The 19,586-nt window shown below is 39.3% G+C and overlaps 1 protein-coding gene across 1 annotated transcript in view; it reads right to left on the reverse strand.

Moving 5' to 3' along the window:
• kcnt1b (potassium sodium-activated channel subfamily T member 1b) overlaps window positions 1-19,586 on the reverse strand; it is a 488,428-nt gene that overhangs the window by 184,204 nt on the left and 284,638 nt on the right. The window contains exons 7-10 of the mRNA XM_059993689.1: window positions 13,960-14,019; window positions 10,801-10,875; window positions 3,429-3,512; window positions 1,032-1,126 (exon numbers count right to left, since the gene is read on the reverse strand). Of these exons, the coding sequence (XP_059849672.1) occupies window positions 1,032-1,126; window positions 3,429-3,512; window positions 10,801-10,875; window positions 13,960-14,019 (314 nt within the window). The remainder of the gene's footprint in view (window positions 1-1,031; window positions 1,127-3,428; window positions 3,513-10,800; window positions 10,876-13,959; window positions 14,020-19,586) is intronic.

Consider the following 19,586-nt stretch of genomic DNA (forward strand, 5'->3'; position numbering starts at 1 on the left):
ACACTTCCCAATGCTTGAGAAAGCAGCTAACTTCATCAGGGACCTTTCCCACCCTGGTCATTCTCCATTCTCCCTTCTCCAGGTGGGCAGAAGATAAAAAATTGTGACAGCGACCAGACTGAAGGACAGCTTCTGGAACACTGTTATCAGACTCTTAAGCAGATCTCCCAAATACTAAATGATGAACTCTTGATCTTCCAATCAATGTCATTGTGACCCTTTTACTTTATTTGTCACAGAATTATGCAGCACGGAACCAGGCCCTTCCTAACTCATCCATGCTGACTGTGTTGCCCAGTTAGCTCATCTCATCTGCCTCCATTTGTCCCACAGCCCACTAAACCCCTCCTATCCAGATACTTAACTAGATAGCTTTTAAATGTTGCTAATGTGTTTCAACCACTAATTCTGACATCTTATTCCAAATACATATTACTCTATATGAAAAAGCAGCTCCTGACGCCCGTTTCAAATTTCTCACCACTGATTTTAAACCTAAGCCTTCTTGCTTGTAACACCTCCTCTCTGGCAAAAAGATGATGTACTTTCACCCTGTCTATGCCCATCATGATCTTCAATATCTCTAAAATCCTTTAATCTCCCACATTCCAGGGAATAAGGATCAGACAATCTGCCCTTGTAACTTAGGCTCCCACTAGCAACCTGCACTGCACTCTCTCCGTAACTTGGACACTATACGCTGCATTCTGTTTTCTTTTTACTGCCTCAATGTAATTATGTATGGAGTGATCTGTCTGGATGGCATGCAAAATTAAATCTTTTCACTATATCTCAGTACATGTAACAATAGCAAACCAATAAAGATCATTGGTAGGAATCAGTATAACAATGCCAGAGCATCATCTTTGGTAGGCATACTGCATTGTAAGAGTTATTGTATTGCATATTAAGAGTGACAAATTTGAGAAAATACCAAATATCAAATTATTACATTACATCAGCAGGTTTGATAGCCTGGAAAACTCAAGAAATAACATAAAAAATGGTGCACAAAATATTTTTCCACTTACCCAGTGAACACAAGGCAGAGTAGAGTACAAATCAATATTGATACTTGGTTAAACATAGCAGACTGTGTTCTCTGAATGGCTCTGTGCAAATCATTCTGCAGGGATAGACAATATTTTCAAAAAATTCAGAGGATACAAATACAGATGAGAAAATGCTACATATTTATCTAAAAATGACTTAATATTTTTCAAACTTTAAGGACTAATTCCATTTCTTTCATAATGTAAGACCCTACTGTTTATTGATTTATCACTGTAGGCTGTGAAACTGAAACAATGCTAATTTCCAAGATGTTCCTGCATCAAAATCAGTAACAGTAATAACTATACATATGGTATTTTAGGGACCAGGAGTGCCACAAAATATTTAATCAATTGGAGCATTTATCACAAGGAGATAATTCTATTTTTTACATCCATCAATTGGTGAGGTGAAGAGAGAAGACACGAACAATGAGTTGGGAAGATGAATGTGTTTCTAGTAATGGAGGTGGTTACAGTAGTAATCTGCTGTGATTCATAAGGAGCATTTTCACTTAGTCAGAAACTAATGTCCTGAAATATACTTCAAAGATATAAGCAATAGTTCGAACATCAGCGCTCTGCTGAGAAGAGATATTAAATGAAGGACCTAGCAGCTATCTACAATAGATACAAACAAAAATTTTTGTATTAAAGATTATTCTTCAGATATTCTGACCATGGCCTGAACTCCTCTTTGCTTTCCATTGAATATATGCTCCTTCAGCTGAGGCCTGTTACAATTTTGTGACAGTGATATCCACTGTACTTAGAAAGAGTGCTGATTTCTTACACCTAAGTAATAGCAATGATACAGTGAGCTGCAGATTACTAATTTCAAGGGAGTTTCTAGACTATAGCACGTAGCAAGTTTGCAAGACAGAACAGAATTTCTAGCCCAACACCTCTTGCAGTGTGCCAGCCACAATGCTACTGAAGTGTCAGGTTGGATTTGTCCTTTGAATGTAAAACTTCCTCACTGAGAATTATAGAAAAGCCCAATCCTATAATTCAATCAGAGCACAATTTGAACTGTAAAAAAAATGGGGAAAAAGTTACAACTTTCATCACTGACATACTTCATTGTTTCAGAAATTAACGGATACCTTATAAAGAAGGATGTAATGCTGAGGCTTTTTAAATCTCTGGTGAGGACTCACTTGGAGTATTGTGATGAGTTCTGGGCCCCTTATCTAAGAAAGGATGTAGTGACATTGGAGAGGGTTCAAAAGAGGTTCACAGAAATGATTCCGGGATTGAAAGACTTGTTATATGAGGAGCATTTGATAGCCCTGGACCTCTACACACTGGAATTCAGAAGAATCATGAGTGATGTCATTGAAACTGTTGAAAGGCTTTGATAGAATGAATGTGGAGAGGATGTTTCCTATGGTGGGGAATTTTAAGACCAGAGGACACAGCCTCAGAATAGAGGGGCGTCCTTTTAGAACGGAGATGAGAATAATTTCTTTAGCTAGAGAGTGGTGAATCTGTGGAATTCATTGCCACAGGCAGCTGTGGAAGCCAAGTCATTGGATATATTTAAGGCAGAGGTTGATTCTTGATTAGTCAGGGTATGAAGGGATATGGGGAGAAGGCAGAAGATCAGGGCTGAGAAGGAAAACTGGATCAGCCATGATGAAATGGTGGAGGAGACTTAAGGGCCAAATGGCTTAATTCTATTCCTATCTCTTATGGTTTTATAAGTCTGCTTATAAAGTCATTTTCAGTACAGCCAAACATTTCCTCAAAATAACAGATAATAACTAATGAACAGAATCAATTAGCAATCTGTATGATTTGTTTATCTTTGCCCTAACCAAATAGCTAAAAATATATGTTGCCTAATTACTGCACTGTATGTATTCCCTCTACATTAATCTGCAAATGCATGGCTAATTTTGCTAAATGTACTTCACTTTCAAAACACACGTTCAGTGTGACAGGTGTAATAAATCAGCACTCCCTGATCTGTATATGTTCCTGTTTCACTCACGCAAATCTTCACAATGAAACTCATTTCAATCTTATAACAACTAATATTTGAAATGATTTCTTTCTAATAACTAATTAAATCATGAAAAGCAAAATTGCAAATGCTAGTACAAAAACGATTTCTTTTGAAATGTCTATTTCCAAACTGTTAACCAGTACTCCTTCGTTTTGGATAGAGCAAACCTATCAATTTTTGTATTTCCATTTTCTCTAAGTGTTCAACTAGTTGATGATTAATGAGTGATACTCCAGTCACATGGTTGTTCATGAACCAAATTAGTTTCCAAAATTAAATTCCATTTTGGCTTTTGGTTTCAAAGATACACTTGCGGTTGTTGGTGACTACAGAATGCAGGATAGAATTGATTAATGATTACTTACAATCATGTTCTCCAGTGCATGCTTGGCCAGCCAGCAGTTTAAAAATACTGGGATGAAGAGGTTTCTTAAGGGTGCCCAGAAAATCTGCAAAGACAGGAAAAAGGCAAACTCACGCACAAGGGAAACACACATTAAAAATTCCCATACTATAGATACAAGTCATCAAATCAAGATGCCTTGTATAGAAACAGATGTTAGGTTATATAGAGATGTGGAAGACTTTGCCCCGATACTTTTTCTTTCGTAACAGTGGAGGGAGAAGAGCAGAGATGGAACAATTCAGTGACAACTTCCAGAGGGCTCGTCTGGCAGCTAAAGTTCCTGCCACCAAATTAGGCATGAAAAAAAATAAAACAGACTAGAATTATAATTATTAAATCATAATTCAAAAATACAAATTATTTCTTATTTTGTATTTCTCTGTTCCAAAACAAACCTTAAGTTTTACATTCAATTTCAGATCTTTGCCAAGTTATCAATGTACCGTATGAGGTAAATATTCTGTACACAAGTACCATATTCTACAGAAATATCGTTATGATAATTCATTCTATTAAGAAACTAAAATTATGAATGTATACTGTATGATAGTATAACATTTAGCTTATTTTAACAGAAATGTATTTATAAGGATGTTAGCTTTAGTAATGGAAAGAAAAGAAATTAGTTTAAATTTGACAAGGTAATTTCAACTGCAGGTAAATGTTTAGAAATTTGGATGTTTTATGTTCAATGCTTGACAAATATTAACATCAGGGCTCACAAATATAGAAACATTGTTTAGTGATGAACTGTGACCATTTCCAGTGATAACTGAAAGAGTGATATCTTCCCAAGAGAACAGAAAGGGGAGCTGCTAGAGAAAAAGTTAACTGAGAACTGCAAAAATAGTTTTATTTTATATTCAAGGTGTTGGGTTTCTAAATAATAAAATTTTAGAAAATTAATATATTTACTGAGAGGTATTCTTAAGATGCTTTGAAACTGAAGTAATGTATCTTCCTAGATATTGCTGTGCCTCTTAAAATCCAACCCTACGTTCCTGTCATGAGAGATGGAAATGGGTGAGTCCAGCCAACAAGGCTCTGGTGAAGCTGTATAAGCCAATCCCTGTCCAGTGGATACAATGGACTACAGAAATATTGATAACTCCCAACCATACCATTGAATTTTAGACAATACAGACAGAATGTTATCAATGGCCTATGCTCCACTGGCAGCTAAGGGCCCATGAAGAAGAAGAAAAAATATTACTACATGATGGAATAGAATAATTGTTCTATGGCTGCCAATCATCTTCTCAGGTCATGTTTATAGTTTCGCTGACTCCATCCTATCAATGACATACATTAGATATGGTAAGAACTACATCCAATATTTTATAGGGAACTTATTTAGCGATTTAGCACGGAGTAGTCCTTCATGCCACACCGCCCCTTACAAAGGACGCTGGGACTGAACTCCAACACCGAGCCCTACTAGTGTCACACGAACCAACACGCTACAGTGGTGCCTACAGATGTAAGCTAACATTCCCAGAGAATGGAAAGCATGCTGATTATGAACTTTTCTCTCCGAGTTGGACATTGTATCTAATGAGAAAAATTATACCTAACTGTACTAACAAGTATTTAAATTAACTGTAACATTTTGCACTTGATAGTTTTACAGATAGTACAGTGATGACCAAATAGATCCTTGTTAAATTAATTTCAATGACCTGCTAATTAGAACAATGGTAAATTTATATTTCACTCTGGGGAGGAACACATTGACAACATAACACATTTCAACAACTAATAATATAAAACTCTCAAACTGGACTGCAATAAATCTTATCTTGATATAAAATATTTAAGACTTTGACCTTTGAAGTGATTGCTTGGACATGAAAAGCTACAAATTATAATAGAGATTCAGCTTACGGATGATGCTTAAAATGGAATAATGAAAAGTCTGACCAAGACTGCCCAACTGTGTACCTGGTTGGGTTCTGAAAACCCATACCAGTCAACTGGCTGGAGTGTCCAAGGACATTCTCCATCACTCACTGCTGCAGTCTGAGGTTCCCACCTCCTTCAAAGGGGAAGCAATCATACTGGTGACCAAGAGCAGGGTGAGCTACCTCAATTATCATCCAATTGCACTCACGTGTACTGTGATAAAGTGCTTCAAAAAGTTATGGATAGCATTAACTCCTGCCTAGGCAATGTCATGGACCCATTGCAATTTGCCTACCACTACATAATGTCCACAGTGGACACAATCTTACTGGCACTCCACTCAGCTTTAGAGCACCTAGACAACAGCAAAACTTACATCAGGCCACTGTTTATTGATTACAGCTTCATATTTAATACTATAGTCCCCTTAGTATTAATCAACAAGCTTCAAAACCTAGGCCCCTGTACTTCCCTCTACAACTGGATCGATTTCCTTATCAGGAAACCAGTCAATGTCGATTGGTAATAACATCTCCACCCCACTGACAATCAGCACAGGTGCATCTCAAGGAGATGTGCCTACCCCACCGCTCTACATCTAAATACAGCCCAAAACACCACTAGTGTTGGTAGAATCTCAGATGGTGATGATGAGGTATGAAGGAGTCTGGTTGGTTGGCTGTATGAGTGGTGTTACAGAAACAACCTGGTACTCAATGTCAGCAAACCAAAGAGTTAATTGAGGACTTCAGGAAGAAGACATCAGTAGAACATGCACCAATCCTCATCCAGCAGTCAGTAGTGCAAAGAGTAAGCAGCTTCAAGTTCCTGGGTTTCAACATCTCAGAGGATCAACCCTGGGGCCTACACGTAGGTCTAATCAACTCCTTCATTAGGAGTTTGTGGAGATTTGTTACATTGCCAAAGAGTCTTGCAAATTTCTATAGATGTACAGTGGAGAGCATTCTGACCGGTTGCATCTCAGTCTGGTATGCAGGATTCAAAGCACATGAGCGTGAGAGGCTAAACAGGTTTATGAATTTTGCCAGCTCCACCATGGGCACAACCCTGCCTACCACTGAGGACACTGACAGGAGGCAGAGACTCTAAAAGCTGGGATTCATTACAAAGGACAGTCATCATTTCTTGCACTGTACTGCTGCCATAAATCAACAAATTTCACAAGATATATCAGTGATAATATACCTGATTCCAATTCTGCAAAAGAGGTTCATATATGAAGTGTCAAAGTTGGATTCCTCAACTACATATTATAACAGACACACCAATGGAGTTGTTGCCATGGTTAGAAACTGCTTTTCAAAACATTTCACTGCCTTTATACAGACTCTGTAATGACTCTATTAAGGTCTTATAAAATCCAGTATCCTTAAAAGCTTAGAGAAATAAGGAAATTAAATTGCAAAAAGTGAATTTAATAGAGATGGTATCTCCTTCAGAAATAGTTGCTGCTGCAAACTAATAGAGCAGAGATTTTCAAAAATTTAATGTGTCTTCTTTATATTAAGAGATCTATGCTTAGCAAGTTACCCACAAGAATTAATCCCACTAGCAGTTTGATTAGCTCTCTACTACAGAAAGATCTAATAACAAAATGCAGTGACTGAAGGAATAGGTATGTTACAAAAAACCATTTTGTTTGTTGTAACTTCAGTGTAAAAAATCAGAAAATTGGACAATACAGCACAGTACAAGCCCTTCAGCCCACAATGTTGTGCTGACCTGTATAAGACTATTCCACGATCCATCTAACCTTTCCCTCCAGCACAGCCCATAACCCCACCTACCCCATTTGAAACATCTAAACCCTGGATCATTCAGCAGCCATTGCTGCTTTTGTGACAGTCAAGTCTCAGTAATAGCCACAGCATTGTAATTCCATTTACTACTCTGTGCTCTCAGTTCATCACCGTTATTCTTAACTTCTCACATTAAACACATTTCAACCCTTCTAATTGACTGCATTTATACCCCATCTACTTCCTATCCTTCCTCAATCTCTCTACAGATTGTAACTACCTTTTAACCAACTGCTCCAGCCCAACTTACTTTAAACCCTCCCCAAAAGTTCCAGAAAAACAGCCCACAACGATATTGGTCCCTCATGGGTTCAGGTGTAACCCTTCTCTTTGGCATAAATTACACATTTCCCTGAAGAGATCCCATTCTGAAATAAACCTGCCCCCCTGCACCAATTCTTCAGTCACGCATTAGTCTGCTGTACCTTCCTATCCTTATCCTCACTGGCGTGTGGCACAGGAAAGCAGTCCAGAGATGACTAAGATTGAGATCCTGCTTTTTAGGTTCCTTCCTAACTCCCTATATTCAGTCTTCAAGACCTCATCCCTTTTCTTAGTTATGTCATTGTTAATGATGCATACCACAAAATCTGCCTGATGTGTACCACAGTCAGTTCAGGGTCTCGTTCATGTCCACAGGTGCCCAAGTGATTTGTGACAATTTTATACAAATTTAAAATTCAAAATGCTAGAAACACTTGGAAGATTAAGTGGCATTTGTGGTGAGAAAAAAAAAGCTAATGTTTCAAATCAATAATTTTCATCAGTAAAGTGTGGATGAAATATTATCCATGTCAAATGTTATGGAACATTGAAGTGGAAAATAAATAAAGAACTGGAAGAGAGACCTCAGTAATATGGCAAAGCCCCATTTTAGCTATTAATAGGTCATATTAAACCTTATGTATTATTAAGTGTATATTCAGTTACATTCAAGAACACAGGAAATATCAATTATACTTTGCATATGCTTAAACAACATGTGAATACTGTTTGTAAGTCTATTGTTTTCAAAAAGCAACAGTTCTTGGAACTAAGTGTAGTTAGAAATGCTCTTATGTGAAGTCTGGATTGCATCAGGAAGGGAAGTAATCAAATGCAGTCTTGCATTTAGGATACAATTTTTTATTTGGAGATTTAGAGTGAATGTTTTACTTTAATATGAAATTAATTGCACACAAAATTATATCTTACATGATTCCAAATATTTAACAATATAATTTTTTTGAAATTGACCACTTTACCCACCAAGAACTTGTGCCATGAGTTGTGAATTGCTAAAACATTTTCTACTGAGTGCCTAGGTCAAGCATGGCATTATCACATGCAGAACAAACATACAACTCCATCTCAGCAATAAGCAACTTCTGTTGCAGGGGTATAACATCCTTACTATGTGTTACCCATGATTTTTCTAAGACAGATTCTCAAATGTGTTCTTGTACTGCCTGCATTTGTTCACCAAAATAGTCCAATGACTCCAGTGCACTGCAGGATGTGTCACTACAAGGGAAGAGAATTACAAACAAGACCAATTTTCCTTCTAACCTCAAACAAAACCATTGTGATGATTCAAAAGTTGGTGGAGTAGCAGATAGTGAAGGTGGTTGTCAAAGGATACAACATCATATAGATCAGTTACAGATATAGCTGGAGAAGTGTCAGATGGAGTTTAATCCGGTGACTAGTGGTGTGCCTCAGGGATCTGTTCTGGGTCCAATGTTGGTTGTCATATACATTAATGATCTGGATGCTGGGGTGGTGAATTGGATTAGTAAGTAGGTAATGAAATAGGTTTTCAAAGCCTGCAAAGAGATTTAGGCCAGTTAGAAGAGTGGGCTGAACGATGGCAGATGGAGTTTAATGCTGTTAAGTGTGAGGTGCTACATTTTGGTAGGACTAATCAAAATAGGACATACATGATAAATGGTAAGGCATTGAAGAATGCAGTAGAACAGAGTGATCTAGGAATAATGGTGCATAGTTCCCTGAAGGTGGAATCTCATGTGGATAGGGTGGTGAAGAGCGCTTTTGGTATGCTGGCCTTTATAAATCAGAGCATTGAGGATAGGAGTTGGGATGTAATGTTAAAATTGTACAAGGCATTGGTGAGGCCAAATTTGGAGTATTGTGTACAGTTCTGGTCACTGAATTATAGGAAAAATGTCTACAAAATAGAGCGAGTACAGAGAAAATTTACTAGAATGTTACCTGGGTTTCAGCATCTAAGTTATAGAGAAAGGTTGAACAAGTTAGGTCTTTATTCTTTGGAGCGCAGAAGGTTGAGGGGGGACTTAATAGAGGTATTTAAAATTATGACGGGGATAGATAGAGTTGACGTGAATAGGCTTTTTCCATTGAGAGTACAGGAGATTCAAACAAAAGGGCATGAGTTGAGAGTTAGGGGGCAAAGGTTTAAGAGTAACAGGAGGGGGAATTTCTTTTACTCAGAGAGTGGTAGCTGTGTGGAACGAGCTTCCAGTAGAAGTGGTAGAGGCAGGTTCAGTATTGTCACTTAAAGTAAAATTGGATAGGTATATGAACAGGAAAGGAATGGAGGGTTATGGGCTGAATGCAGGTCGATGGGACTAGGTGAGAGCAAGCGTTCGGCATGGACTAGAAGGGCTGAGGTGGCCTGTTTTCGTGCTGTAATTGTTATATGGTTATATATAAGTGTGAACTATTGCACTTTGGGCGGTCAAATGTAAGGGGAAAGTAGAGTTAATGGCAGAATTAAGATACAAAAGGATCATATAGGTCCATATCTATACTGCCCTGCAAGTGCCAATACCAAAATAAAGTGGTAAAGGTGGCATATATCTTGCATGCCTTCATTGCTAAGGCATAGCAGAGTCAGTAGTCATGTTGCAGTTGAATAAAACTTTGCTTAGGCCGCATTTGGAGTATTGTGTTCAGTTCTGGTCACCTCATTATAGGAAGGATGTAGAAACTTTGCAAATGTTTCAGAAGAGCTGGACCGGAATGCTGCCTAGATTAACAGGTATTAGCTATACAGAGAGGTTAGACAAAGTTGGATCGTTTCCTCTGGAGCATCAGAGGCTGAGGAGAGACTAAATAAAGTTATGAAAGGAATAGATAGCATAGACAATCAGAATAATTTTCTCAGGTTAAGAATGCTGATACTAGTAGGCATAGCTTTAAGGCGAGATGTTTAAACAGGGTGAGTTTTAGAGTGGTCAGTGCCCAACATTTTATGCATATTGGCGGAACTAGATACAATCGTACTGTTTAAGAAGCATTTAGTTAAGCAAATGAACACACACAGGAAATGGAGAGATATGGATTAGGTACATGCGAAGGATTTAGTTTAATTCGCCATCCTGCTCAGCACAGACATTGTGCTATACTATGAATGATCATTGACTTGAATATTAACCCTTTCTTTCCAGTCTGCTGAATATTTCAGTACTTAGTTTATAGGTTCACCAGGAGCTGGATTAGAATTGTTAAAATTTTATTTCACATGACATCTCCAACAGAGCAGACACCTATTTAAGCTTTTCTAATAGTAGCAACATAACTATATTAAAGTAGCTGAGCCAATTGGTGGTTTGAAAAATCAGAAAAGCATATTTTGCAATTACTTACTGTGACAATGAAAGGAACAGTGTTGATCATTTCAAGAATAAAAGGAACTCGGAAAATCTGTTCCCATATATTTCCCTGCATAAAGCAAAATGCAGTTAATTAATATTACAGTATCTCTTGATATGGGTTCAGCTGCTACCAACTTTGAAACTGACTAGACCACTTTATGAAGTGGCTACAAAATGCTGCAGTGCAACATCACTAACACAATGCCTCACGAAACACCGAGAGCATGGAATCAATGATTTTATTTATTGGTCAATTTGCTTTGTTGCTCACTGGTCTACTAATTTTATTACCAGGAACTGCAAGCACTCTGAACCAAACTTCCACATTATCTCAATGAAACTGATATTGAGATGATTTTAAAATACATTTAAATTGTTAGATTCCAGTTCATTTTAAGTTGTGTAACCACACAAACAAGGATACAAGGAAAAATTACTTCCAACATATTACAAAATCACAATTTAATCCCAATGCATTGACTCAATTGTGATAACAGTATTAGTCCAATTACTATATCAAGCTAATTAATTTGATATTTTGACTTGTGAAGCAGAATCTCTTCAGCATTTTATATCTTTTAGAAATTATTCACAATATGGCAACTCTGGTAACTTAAAATGTTAGAACTGACCAAGGTAGGCTTGAAATTTAGTATCCATTTGTGTTTATTTTTACCTTTATTCTAATTAACAGTAATCTATCTTTAAACTGTGTTTCAATTCAAGACCTCTAATTAATAACATAAGAATGCCAAGATTATTAAAAGAATGTATATCAAATGTACTACATGGAAAAACTGCATTTATTCTACTATAGTTCTCTTTTGTTTTGTGACTGGCTGTAGAAAAATGAATCTCCATATTTTGTAATGTTCTTTAGAAAACTGTTAAGTGTGACTAAAGACCATTCTGATTTTACTGATAACATCTAAGATTGCTTGGCTGAATCGACAGAGCCTGATTCCCTTCTTTCCTCAGTTGACAGTCTGCAAAAATTCTTATTTGGTGAATATTGAAGAAACCATAAAACCACATGTGGGTTACACAGCAGAAAATTTTTTAGTGGACCTTTCTATGAGGACATACTCAGGTTCCTCTACAAATCAGAGATGCTACACTCAAAAATCAGAATGAATAAATTTATTGAACACTGCCAGAAAAAAATGTTTGCATAAGTATTCAGTTATCTTTTAGGGCACGGGCAATACTCCCATGGAGTCCCAATTAATGCAGTTGGTAAAGTATCAATAGGAACATCTCCCAACAAAAATTGTATTTGTGCATATTAATCAGTAGATAGATTAGAACAGAATAAGAGGTAAGAAGCAGAATGCATTTCCCATCTTTACAGCGAAAGGAAATGAGAAGGAAAAGTTGATGCACCCTCATTGAACATGTCTTATTAGGCAAGACACTGATCTTGCTGATACATTGAGACGTGGCAGGGAAGGTGCACAAGCTTAAACCATTGGGTATAAAATAAAGCAGAAGTCAGTAAAGTTAAAAGTGGATATATGTGAATGAGGAAAAAAAAAGATCAGGATGAGTGGAGGGGAAGATAAATATTTAGAGGTAAACTTGGAAGGTAGAGACAGGGTAAGTAAATTTTATGGGGTTGTTGCCAGGACCAGAGAGCCTGAGTAATAGGAAGAGATTGGCCAGGCTAGGTCTTTGATCCTTGGAATGTTGAAGAATAAGCAGAAACCTTAACAAAGTGTTTAAAATTATGAGAGGCATAGTTAAGGTGGACAGGGAATGGTCCTTTCTCCAGGATAGGGTAGTCCAGAACAAAGGGGCATATGTTTATGGTGAGAAGGGTAAGATTTAAAGGGATCTAGAGGCAACCTTTTCACACAGAGGGTGGTGAGGCATGGGATGAGCTGCCAAAGAAAGTGCAAATCTTAGAGCAGAGATTCCCAGCCTGGGTTCTATGGAGCTCTTGGTTAATGGTAGGAGTCAATGGCATTAAAAAAAAAATGGCCAGGAACCTTTGGCTTAGAGGAATATGTGTTGAACACAGAAAATTGGGATTAGCTAGGAGGGCATCATGGTCGGCATAGACTGGCTGGGTCATGGGGCCAGTATTAACACTGTATTCCACTATGACTCAATTTTGCTACATATTATTCATACATGATGAAAGAGACACACATACACACCCCCCCCCCACCCAAGGTTCAAAACTGATATATCATTAGGATCATTTTGTCTGGGGTAAATAAAAGAGTGAGACACATTTGTACAGTAGCAACGACTCTTTAATGCACATAATTCTCATCTAAGTAAATAAAAATCCCTTTGAAATGGTAGATCTGTTATGTGAACAGCTGTGAGTTATGATAAGTCTGTTCATAAGTGAGGCCTCATAAATTCTCCAGATGGTTCTGTTCCAGAAGCTCTTCAGGATACTTTACTTATGTTTTCAATTATCACATATTGCCTCCTGACAAGATTTATTCACATCAACAATTTCTCTCCCATTCAGTCATCATGGACTGCTGCACTGACCTTTTTCTGTATGTTTACCAAAGGTTCTCTTAAAAATAATAAAGAAATCTGATCAACAGACAAAATAGTATAAATTTCAATTATTTATTGGAACTCCATTTATTCACTGCTCGGATCTCATTTCAAATTCTGTCAGGGCGGCAGCCTGTGCCGTACTGTTCTATGTTCTAAAGTTCTATAACAGATAAAATAAATGGCACCTTCCTACATACTGGCAAAGTTAGTTTCTGTAAGTGCCTTCCACAGTGTGCAGTCTATCTGAACGACCATCATCTTCATCAGCTTTATGAGGAAATTATGAGCAATCAATATAATACAAAGGGGGGGAACATAACTCTGGAAACTGCAGCAAAAGGGGCTGTCAGATACCTCTTAACAATTTTTATTAAGGTTATGTCAGCAGAGTGGTAATTATGTCTGGCTTTAAGTCCAGAGTCCAGAAGAATGGTTTAAGAAACACTAAATCTGCCAACAAATAAGAACAAAAATTCTAATAAACCCAATGGAATACAAAGAATATTAAAAAATTAAGAATATATAGCCATCATTTCTTGCATCAGAATTTGGTTTAATATTTTTGAATCTATTTACCTTTCAAAGATGGCCTAATATTTTTTTGTTCATTAGTTACACAAATTCTTACCTTGTAACTCAGATATGTGAGAAGCATGGTCTCCAGGAAACTAATTAAAGCCACTGTAACCTGTGGGATAGATAAATGTCATGATTATGATTTAATTTGCTCTCTTGTTTGAATAAAGTTAAATGAAAATGCCCTATTTCTCCTTAAATGTAATAAGAAAAATCAGTCTGCAGCATTCTAATATAGAATGTGTCAGTTATAATTACTGCTATGTGATAAGTTAAAATTTCTGCCAAACCAACACCTGATCTTAAAATTTGAATGTTTTATATATATGTAGATTCTCATTTCTTCTGAAGTTAATCACAGTTAGGAGACTTTAAAAAAAACTAAAGAAGTTTTGCTCTTATTTTCTGTTGTACCTCTGCATTCTTGCTTTTAATTCCAGGTTAACAACAAGAATGGTGGTGAAGTAGTGGCATGGTAGCACAATGCTATTACAGTGCGAGCAAACTGAGCTGCTGTATGGAGTTTGCCTTTTCTCCCTGTCAACATGGGGGTTTCTTCTGGATGCTCCCGCTTCAAACCACACTCCAATGATCTACAGGTTAGTAAGTTTATTTATTTATTTAGAGATACAGTGCACAACAGCCAGCTACCTATTTAACCCCTTCCTAATCACAGGACAATTTACAATTAACCAACTAACTGGTACATCTTTAGATTGTAGAAGGAAACTGGAGCACCCGCTCACAGGAAGGACATACAAAATTTCTAACAGACATTGCTGGAATTGAACTCCAAAGTCCGACGCCTCGAAATTTATTAGCATTGCACTACCGAGGTGCCTCAGGTTAATTGGTCACATAAGTATAACTGGGTGGTGCAAGCTCATTGGGATGGAAAGCCACGTTACTGTGCTATTGCTCCAAATAAAAACTATAAAATAAACCATTCCCACTGTCTCTTTCTGTGGCTCAATTAAAATGAATGTAACCGTTTTGATTTGGAATCTGCACATCTTAGCGAGGATATTTCAAAACTATTATTGAAATCTTCATTGCATTTCCTACTCTCACATACTGTAGATGCCCTGCAAAGGTGTCCTTGCTGATCAAATGCCAGATAAGAGGAATTCTGCCCTGTGGTCAGCAAGTTAAAAACAGGTGATATCACTGAATGGAAAGTCTAAGCAGTATTTACATTAGCAATTTATCACTTTTACATCTTTGTCAACAAAGGGAAACTCACTTGATTAACTCCTGACCATCACTACCGTTGCCTCATTTTGAATGTGATCCATATTAACTGGATTTCTACATCACTTGTATGTAAGCATGTTCCTCTGAGAGGACCACAAACTTATCATAGGGTTGGGATTTTTGCATGCCTCACTGACCCAGACAGCTATATTGGCTGGAGACAGGGCCTTGTGCTTTGGCCCTTGGTAGGGTCACCCATGCCAAAAAGGTCAAAGGGTAGAGGCCAGACTAAGAGTGGTCCACCAGTACTCCAGGTTCAGGGGTTCAGCTCAGGGCTAACAACCCTGTCTGGTCAAAAGACAATTACGGAAACAACATGAAGAATCATAAACAGTCAGAAACACCAGCCCTGAACACCAGCGACATAACAGACAGTAAGTTAGTTCTATGTATGTTAATCTTGGGCATGCTCGAAGAAAGAATTTATGGACAATTGGAAGCTGTCCTTAATTATTTTTTTAAAATATATTTTTTATTAAAGGAATGACACAATACAGAATACATAATGGATTACATTTTCCTCCATTTTGCTTTTACATCTTGCCCCTAAACAAACCTCCCCTCACCCTCCCTCCCCAAACATACCATGGCAGCTAATGTATTTACAATACAACAATTTACAAATACAAGTACAGACATTTCACAGCCATAGCCCCACACTACTTCAAGATGAAGGCCCACACACATCCACAACATGTCAGATGATCCAGAATATACTCATATTACAATTCATCAGCCACCCTGTGGGGTAAACCATATGCGTGTTAAAAGAGAGGCAACTTCCCAAGTGCAATCAGATGCCCTCAACTAGTAGGTAGTTCCTTAAGACTCCCAAAATATGACAAGAAAGGTCCCCATTTCGAATAGAACTTTTTCACAGACCCCCTTCAAAGTGAATTTACTCTTTTCTAATTTCAGAAAAAACATTACATCCTCTAACCAAGCAGCAGCAGATGGGGGAGTGGTAGATTTCCAGACCAGCAATATTCTCCTATGGGGCAAAAGCGATGTAAATGCAATGATATCCGACTGGTTTTCATTTAAACCCAAAGCATCATCTGCCACATCAAATATAGCTATAAGCAGACAAGGTCTCAGTGTCACCCCCAAAACCTCACTGATAATTTTAAAAACCAGTGCCCAATAGCTATCAAGCCGAGGGCAAAACCAAAATGCATGCACTAAACCAGCCAGAGAGAAAGAACACCTGTCACAGCCAGCGCCTGTCCTGGGATATATATCAGCAAGCCTGGCTTTACTTAAATGTATCTTGTGTAAAACTTTAAATTGTATAGTCAGAGTCTAGCACATGATGACAAGGAATGAACCCTATTCAATGCTTTTGCCCAATATTCCTCAGCCAGATCCGTACCAAGGTCATCCTCCCACCTAGTCTTAGTTTTGTTTAAATCTTGAACTTCCAAAGACATCCGCTGAGAGTATAGTACAGAGATCAGCCCTTTATTATTAAAGCTAAGAGTGAGTTTTTCCCACAACATAGCAGGTGGTAGATCAGGAAAATAGGGAAATTTTCCTTGACAAAGTGGCAATTCTGCAGATATTTTAAAAAATGATTATGTGGTAGGCCATATTTACTGCACAGGTTATCAAAACTATCAAATATATTACCAGTGTACAAATCCTTAATGCGCAGAAGACCGTTCAAACCCCATTTTCTAAAAACTGAATTGAGTGTGGAAGGAAGAAATAGATGGTTTCTATGAATGGGACCCAAAACTGAAGTTGATGTGAACTTACAGTGGAGCTGTCCTTAATTAGTGCAAAAGACAGACTTTCCATAATTCTCCCGGTTTTCCAAGTAACATTGTGAAAATCAAAAAACAGCAAAATGCTGGAAATAAAATAATAAATTATTTGAAACAACAAGTCGGGCAACATCTGTAAAAGAGAAACAGCTAATGTTTCAAGTCTGACACCTTTCACACTAAGTCTGCACCAGCTTGGTAACTAGAACAATGAAGGCTTGGTGCTTTGAGTCCTAATGAAAGGTCATGGCCCGAAAAGTCAACTATTTGTTCCTTTCCATAGATGCTGCCCAACTTACTGAGTCCCTCCAGCATTTTGTATGTGCTACTTTGATGTTTTGAAACTGGATAAAGCACATTTTAAGAGCAAATAACAGCAGGTTTCCCACTTCACTTGAATCATAGGCACTACTATTCCAATTTTGTCTATATTTTTAAAATAATTATTGTGGTGAACTACATATACCTGTCTGGACACGCCCCCTGCTGACTGCTCCTGTGGCTCCTCCCACAGACCCCGGTATAAAGGCGATTGAGGCCTGAGCCCGGCCTCTCTGCCTCCAGGATGTAGTATGGTGGTCAACCACTGCTTGTTCCTTCTTCCAGTCAATAAAATTGATGCACCATCAATAACTCTCTCTGAGACGTAAAGGTGAGATATTAGCTTTTATTGACTGGAAGAAGGAACAAGCAGTGGTTGACCACCATAGGAGTCCAGAGCCACCTCAAAAGTGTGACTATGGCATATGATGGGCCCCTCCCACCACTCACTGTTAGGAATCCTCAGTTTGGTGGGACTTCGCCATATACCCCACTACTGACCACACACACACACTGATCCACACATCGCACCCAGCACCATGCCGACAGCTGTGCTACCGACACCACTTGCAGCCTCTCCACCCTCAAGATCCCTCCCCCACCGCTGTTCGCCAACCTGACCCCCGACTGTAAACCTGTGGCAATGAAAAGCAGGAGGTACAGCGCAGCGGACAGGGCCTTCATTCAGTCAGAGGTGCAGCGGCTGCTCAGGGAGGGGATCATTGAGCCAAGCACAAGCCCTTGGAGGTCCCAGGTGTTTGTTGTTCAGACCAGGCAGAAAAATAGGATGGTCGTGGACTATAGTCAAACCATCAATAGGTTCACGCAGCTTGACGTGTACCCCCTACCCCGCATCGTGGATATGGTCAACCAGATAGCTCAGTACAAGGTGTACTCGACAATAGATCTGAAATCCACTTATCAACAGCTCCCCATCCACCCAGAGGACCCCCCTACACTGCCTTCGAGGCGGGCGGCAGGCTCTATCACTTCCTGCGTGTCCCATTTGGTGTCACAAATGGTGTCTCGGTCTTCCAGAGGGTAATGGACCAGATGGTGGACCAGTGCCAACTGAAGGCCACATTTCCCTATCTGGATAACATCACCATCTGTGGTCAAGACTGGCCGGATCACAACGCCAACCTCCAACGATTTTTCCAAGTGGCCGAAGTTCTGAACCTTACTTATAATAGGGACAAGTGTATGTTCGGAACCACCCAATTCGCTATCCTTGGGTATGTCGTAGAAAACGGGGTCACTGGCCCTGATCCCGACCGTATGCGCCCCCTGTTAGAACTCCCTCCTCCCACCACTCTCAAAGCCCTCAGATAGTGCCTGAGCTTCTTTTCCTATTACGCCCAATGGGTCCCCCATTACGCAGACAAGGCCCACCCCCTGGTCAAGTCTACCACTTTTCCCCTCTCTGCTGAGGCCTGCGCGGCCTTCAGCTGCATTAAAGGGGACATTGCCAAAGCAACGATGCATGCGGTGGACGAGACCATTCCCTTCCAAGTAGAGTGTGATGCCTCCGATTTCGCAATGGCTGCTACCCTCAATCAGGATGGCAGGCCAGTAGCATTCTTTTCTCGTACCCTTCAAGGCTCTGAAATTCGGCACTCCGCGGTGGAGAAAGAAGCCCAGGCCATAGTGGAAGCTATTAGGCACTGGAGGCACTATCTCGCCGTTAAAAGGTTCACCTTGCTGACCAGCGCTCGGTTGCGTTCATGTTCAGCAACCAACAGCGGGGCAAAATCAAAAATGATGAAATTTTGTGGTGGAGAATAGAACTCTCCACCTACAACTATGATATCCTGTACCGGCCTGGAAGGCTCAATGACCCCCCTGATGCCCTATCCCGGGAAGTGTATGCTAGCACACAGCTCGACCAGCGATACACCCTCCATGCACATCTTTGCCATCCGGGGGTCACCCAATTTTACCATTTCGTGAAAGCCCGGAACCTGCCGTACTCCCTGGAGGACATCAGGACGATGACCAGGGACTGCCAAGTCTGCGCTAAGTGCAAACTGCACTTCTACCGTCCTGAAATGGCACAACTTATCAAGGCCACCCGCCCCTTTGAGCAACTGAGTGTTAACTTTAAGGGCCCCCTTCCCTCCACCGACTGCAATGTCTACTTTCACAACATTATCGACCAGTACTCGCGGTTCCCCTTTGCCATCCCCTGCCCCGACACCACTACCACATCCGTCATAAAAGCCCTGCACCAGCTCTTCACTCTGTTCGGATATCCCTGCTATATCCACAGCGATAGAGGGTCCTCCTTTATGAGTGAGGAGCTGCGCCAGTACCTGCTGGCTAGGGGCATTGCTACTAG

The sequence above is a fragment of the Hypanus sabinus genome, chromosome 18 (assembly GCF_030144855.1).
Source record: "Hypanus sabinus isolate sHypSab1 chromosome 18, sHypSab1.hap1, whole genome shotgun sequence".
NCBI classification, from domain to species: domain Eukaryota; kingdom Metazoa; phylum Chordata; class Chondrichthyes; order Myliobatiformes; family Dasyatidae; genus Hypanus; species Hypanus sabinus.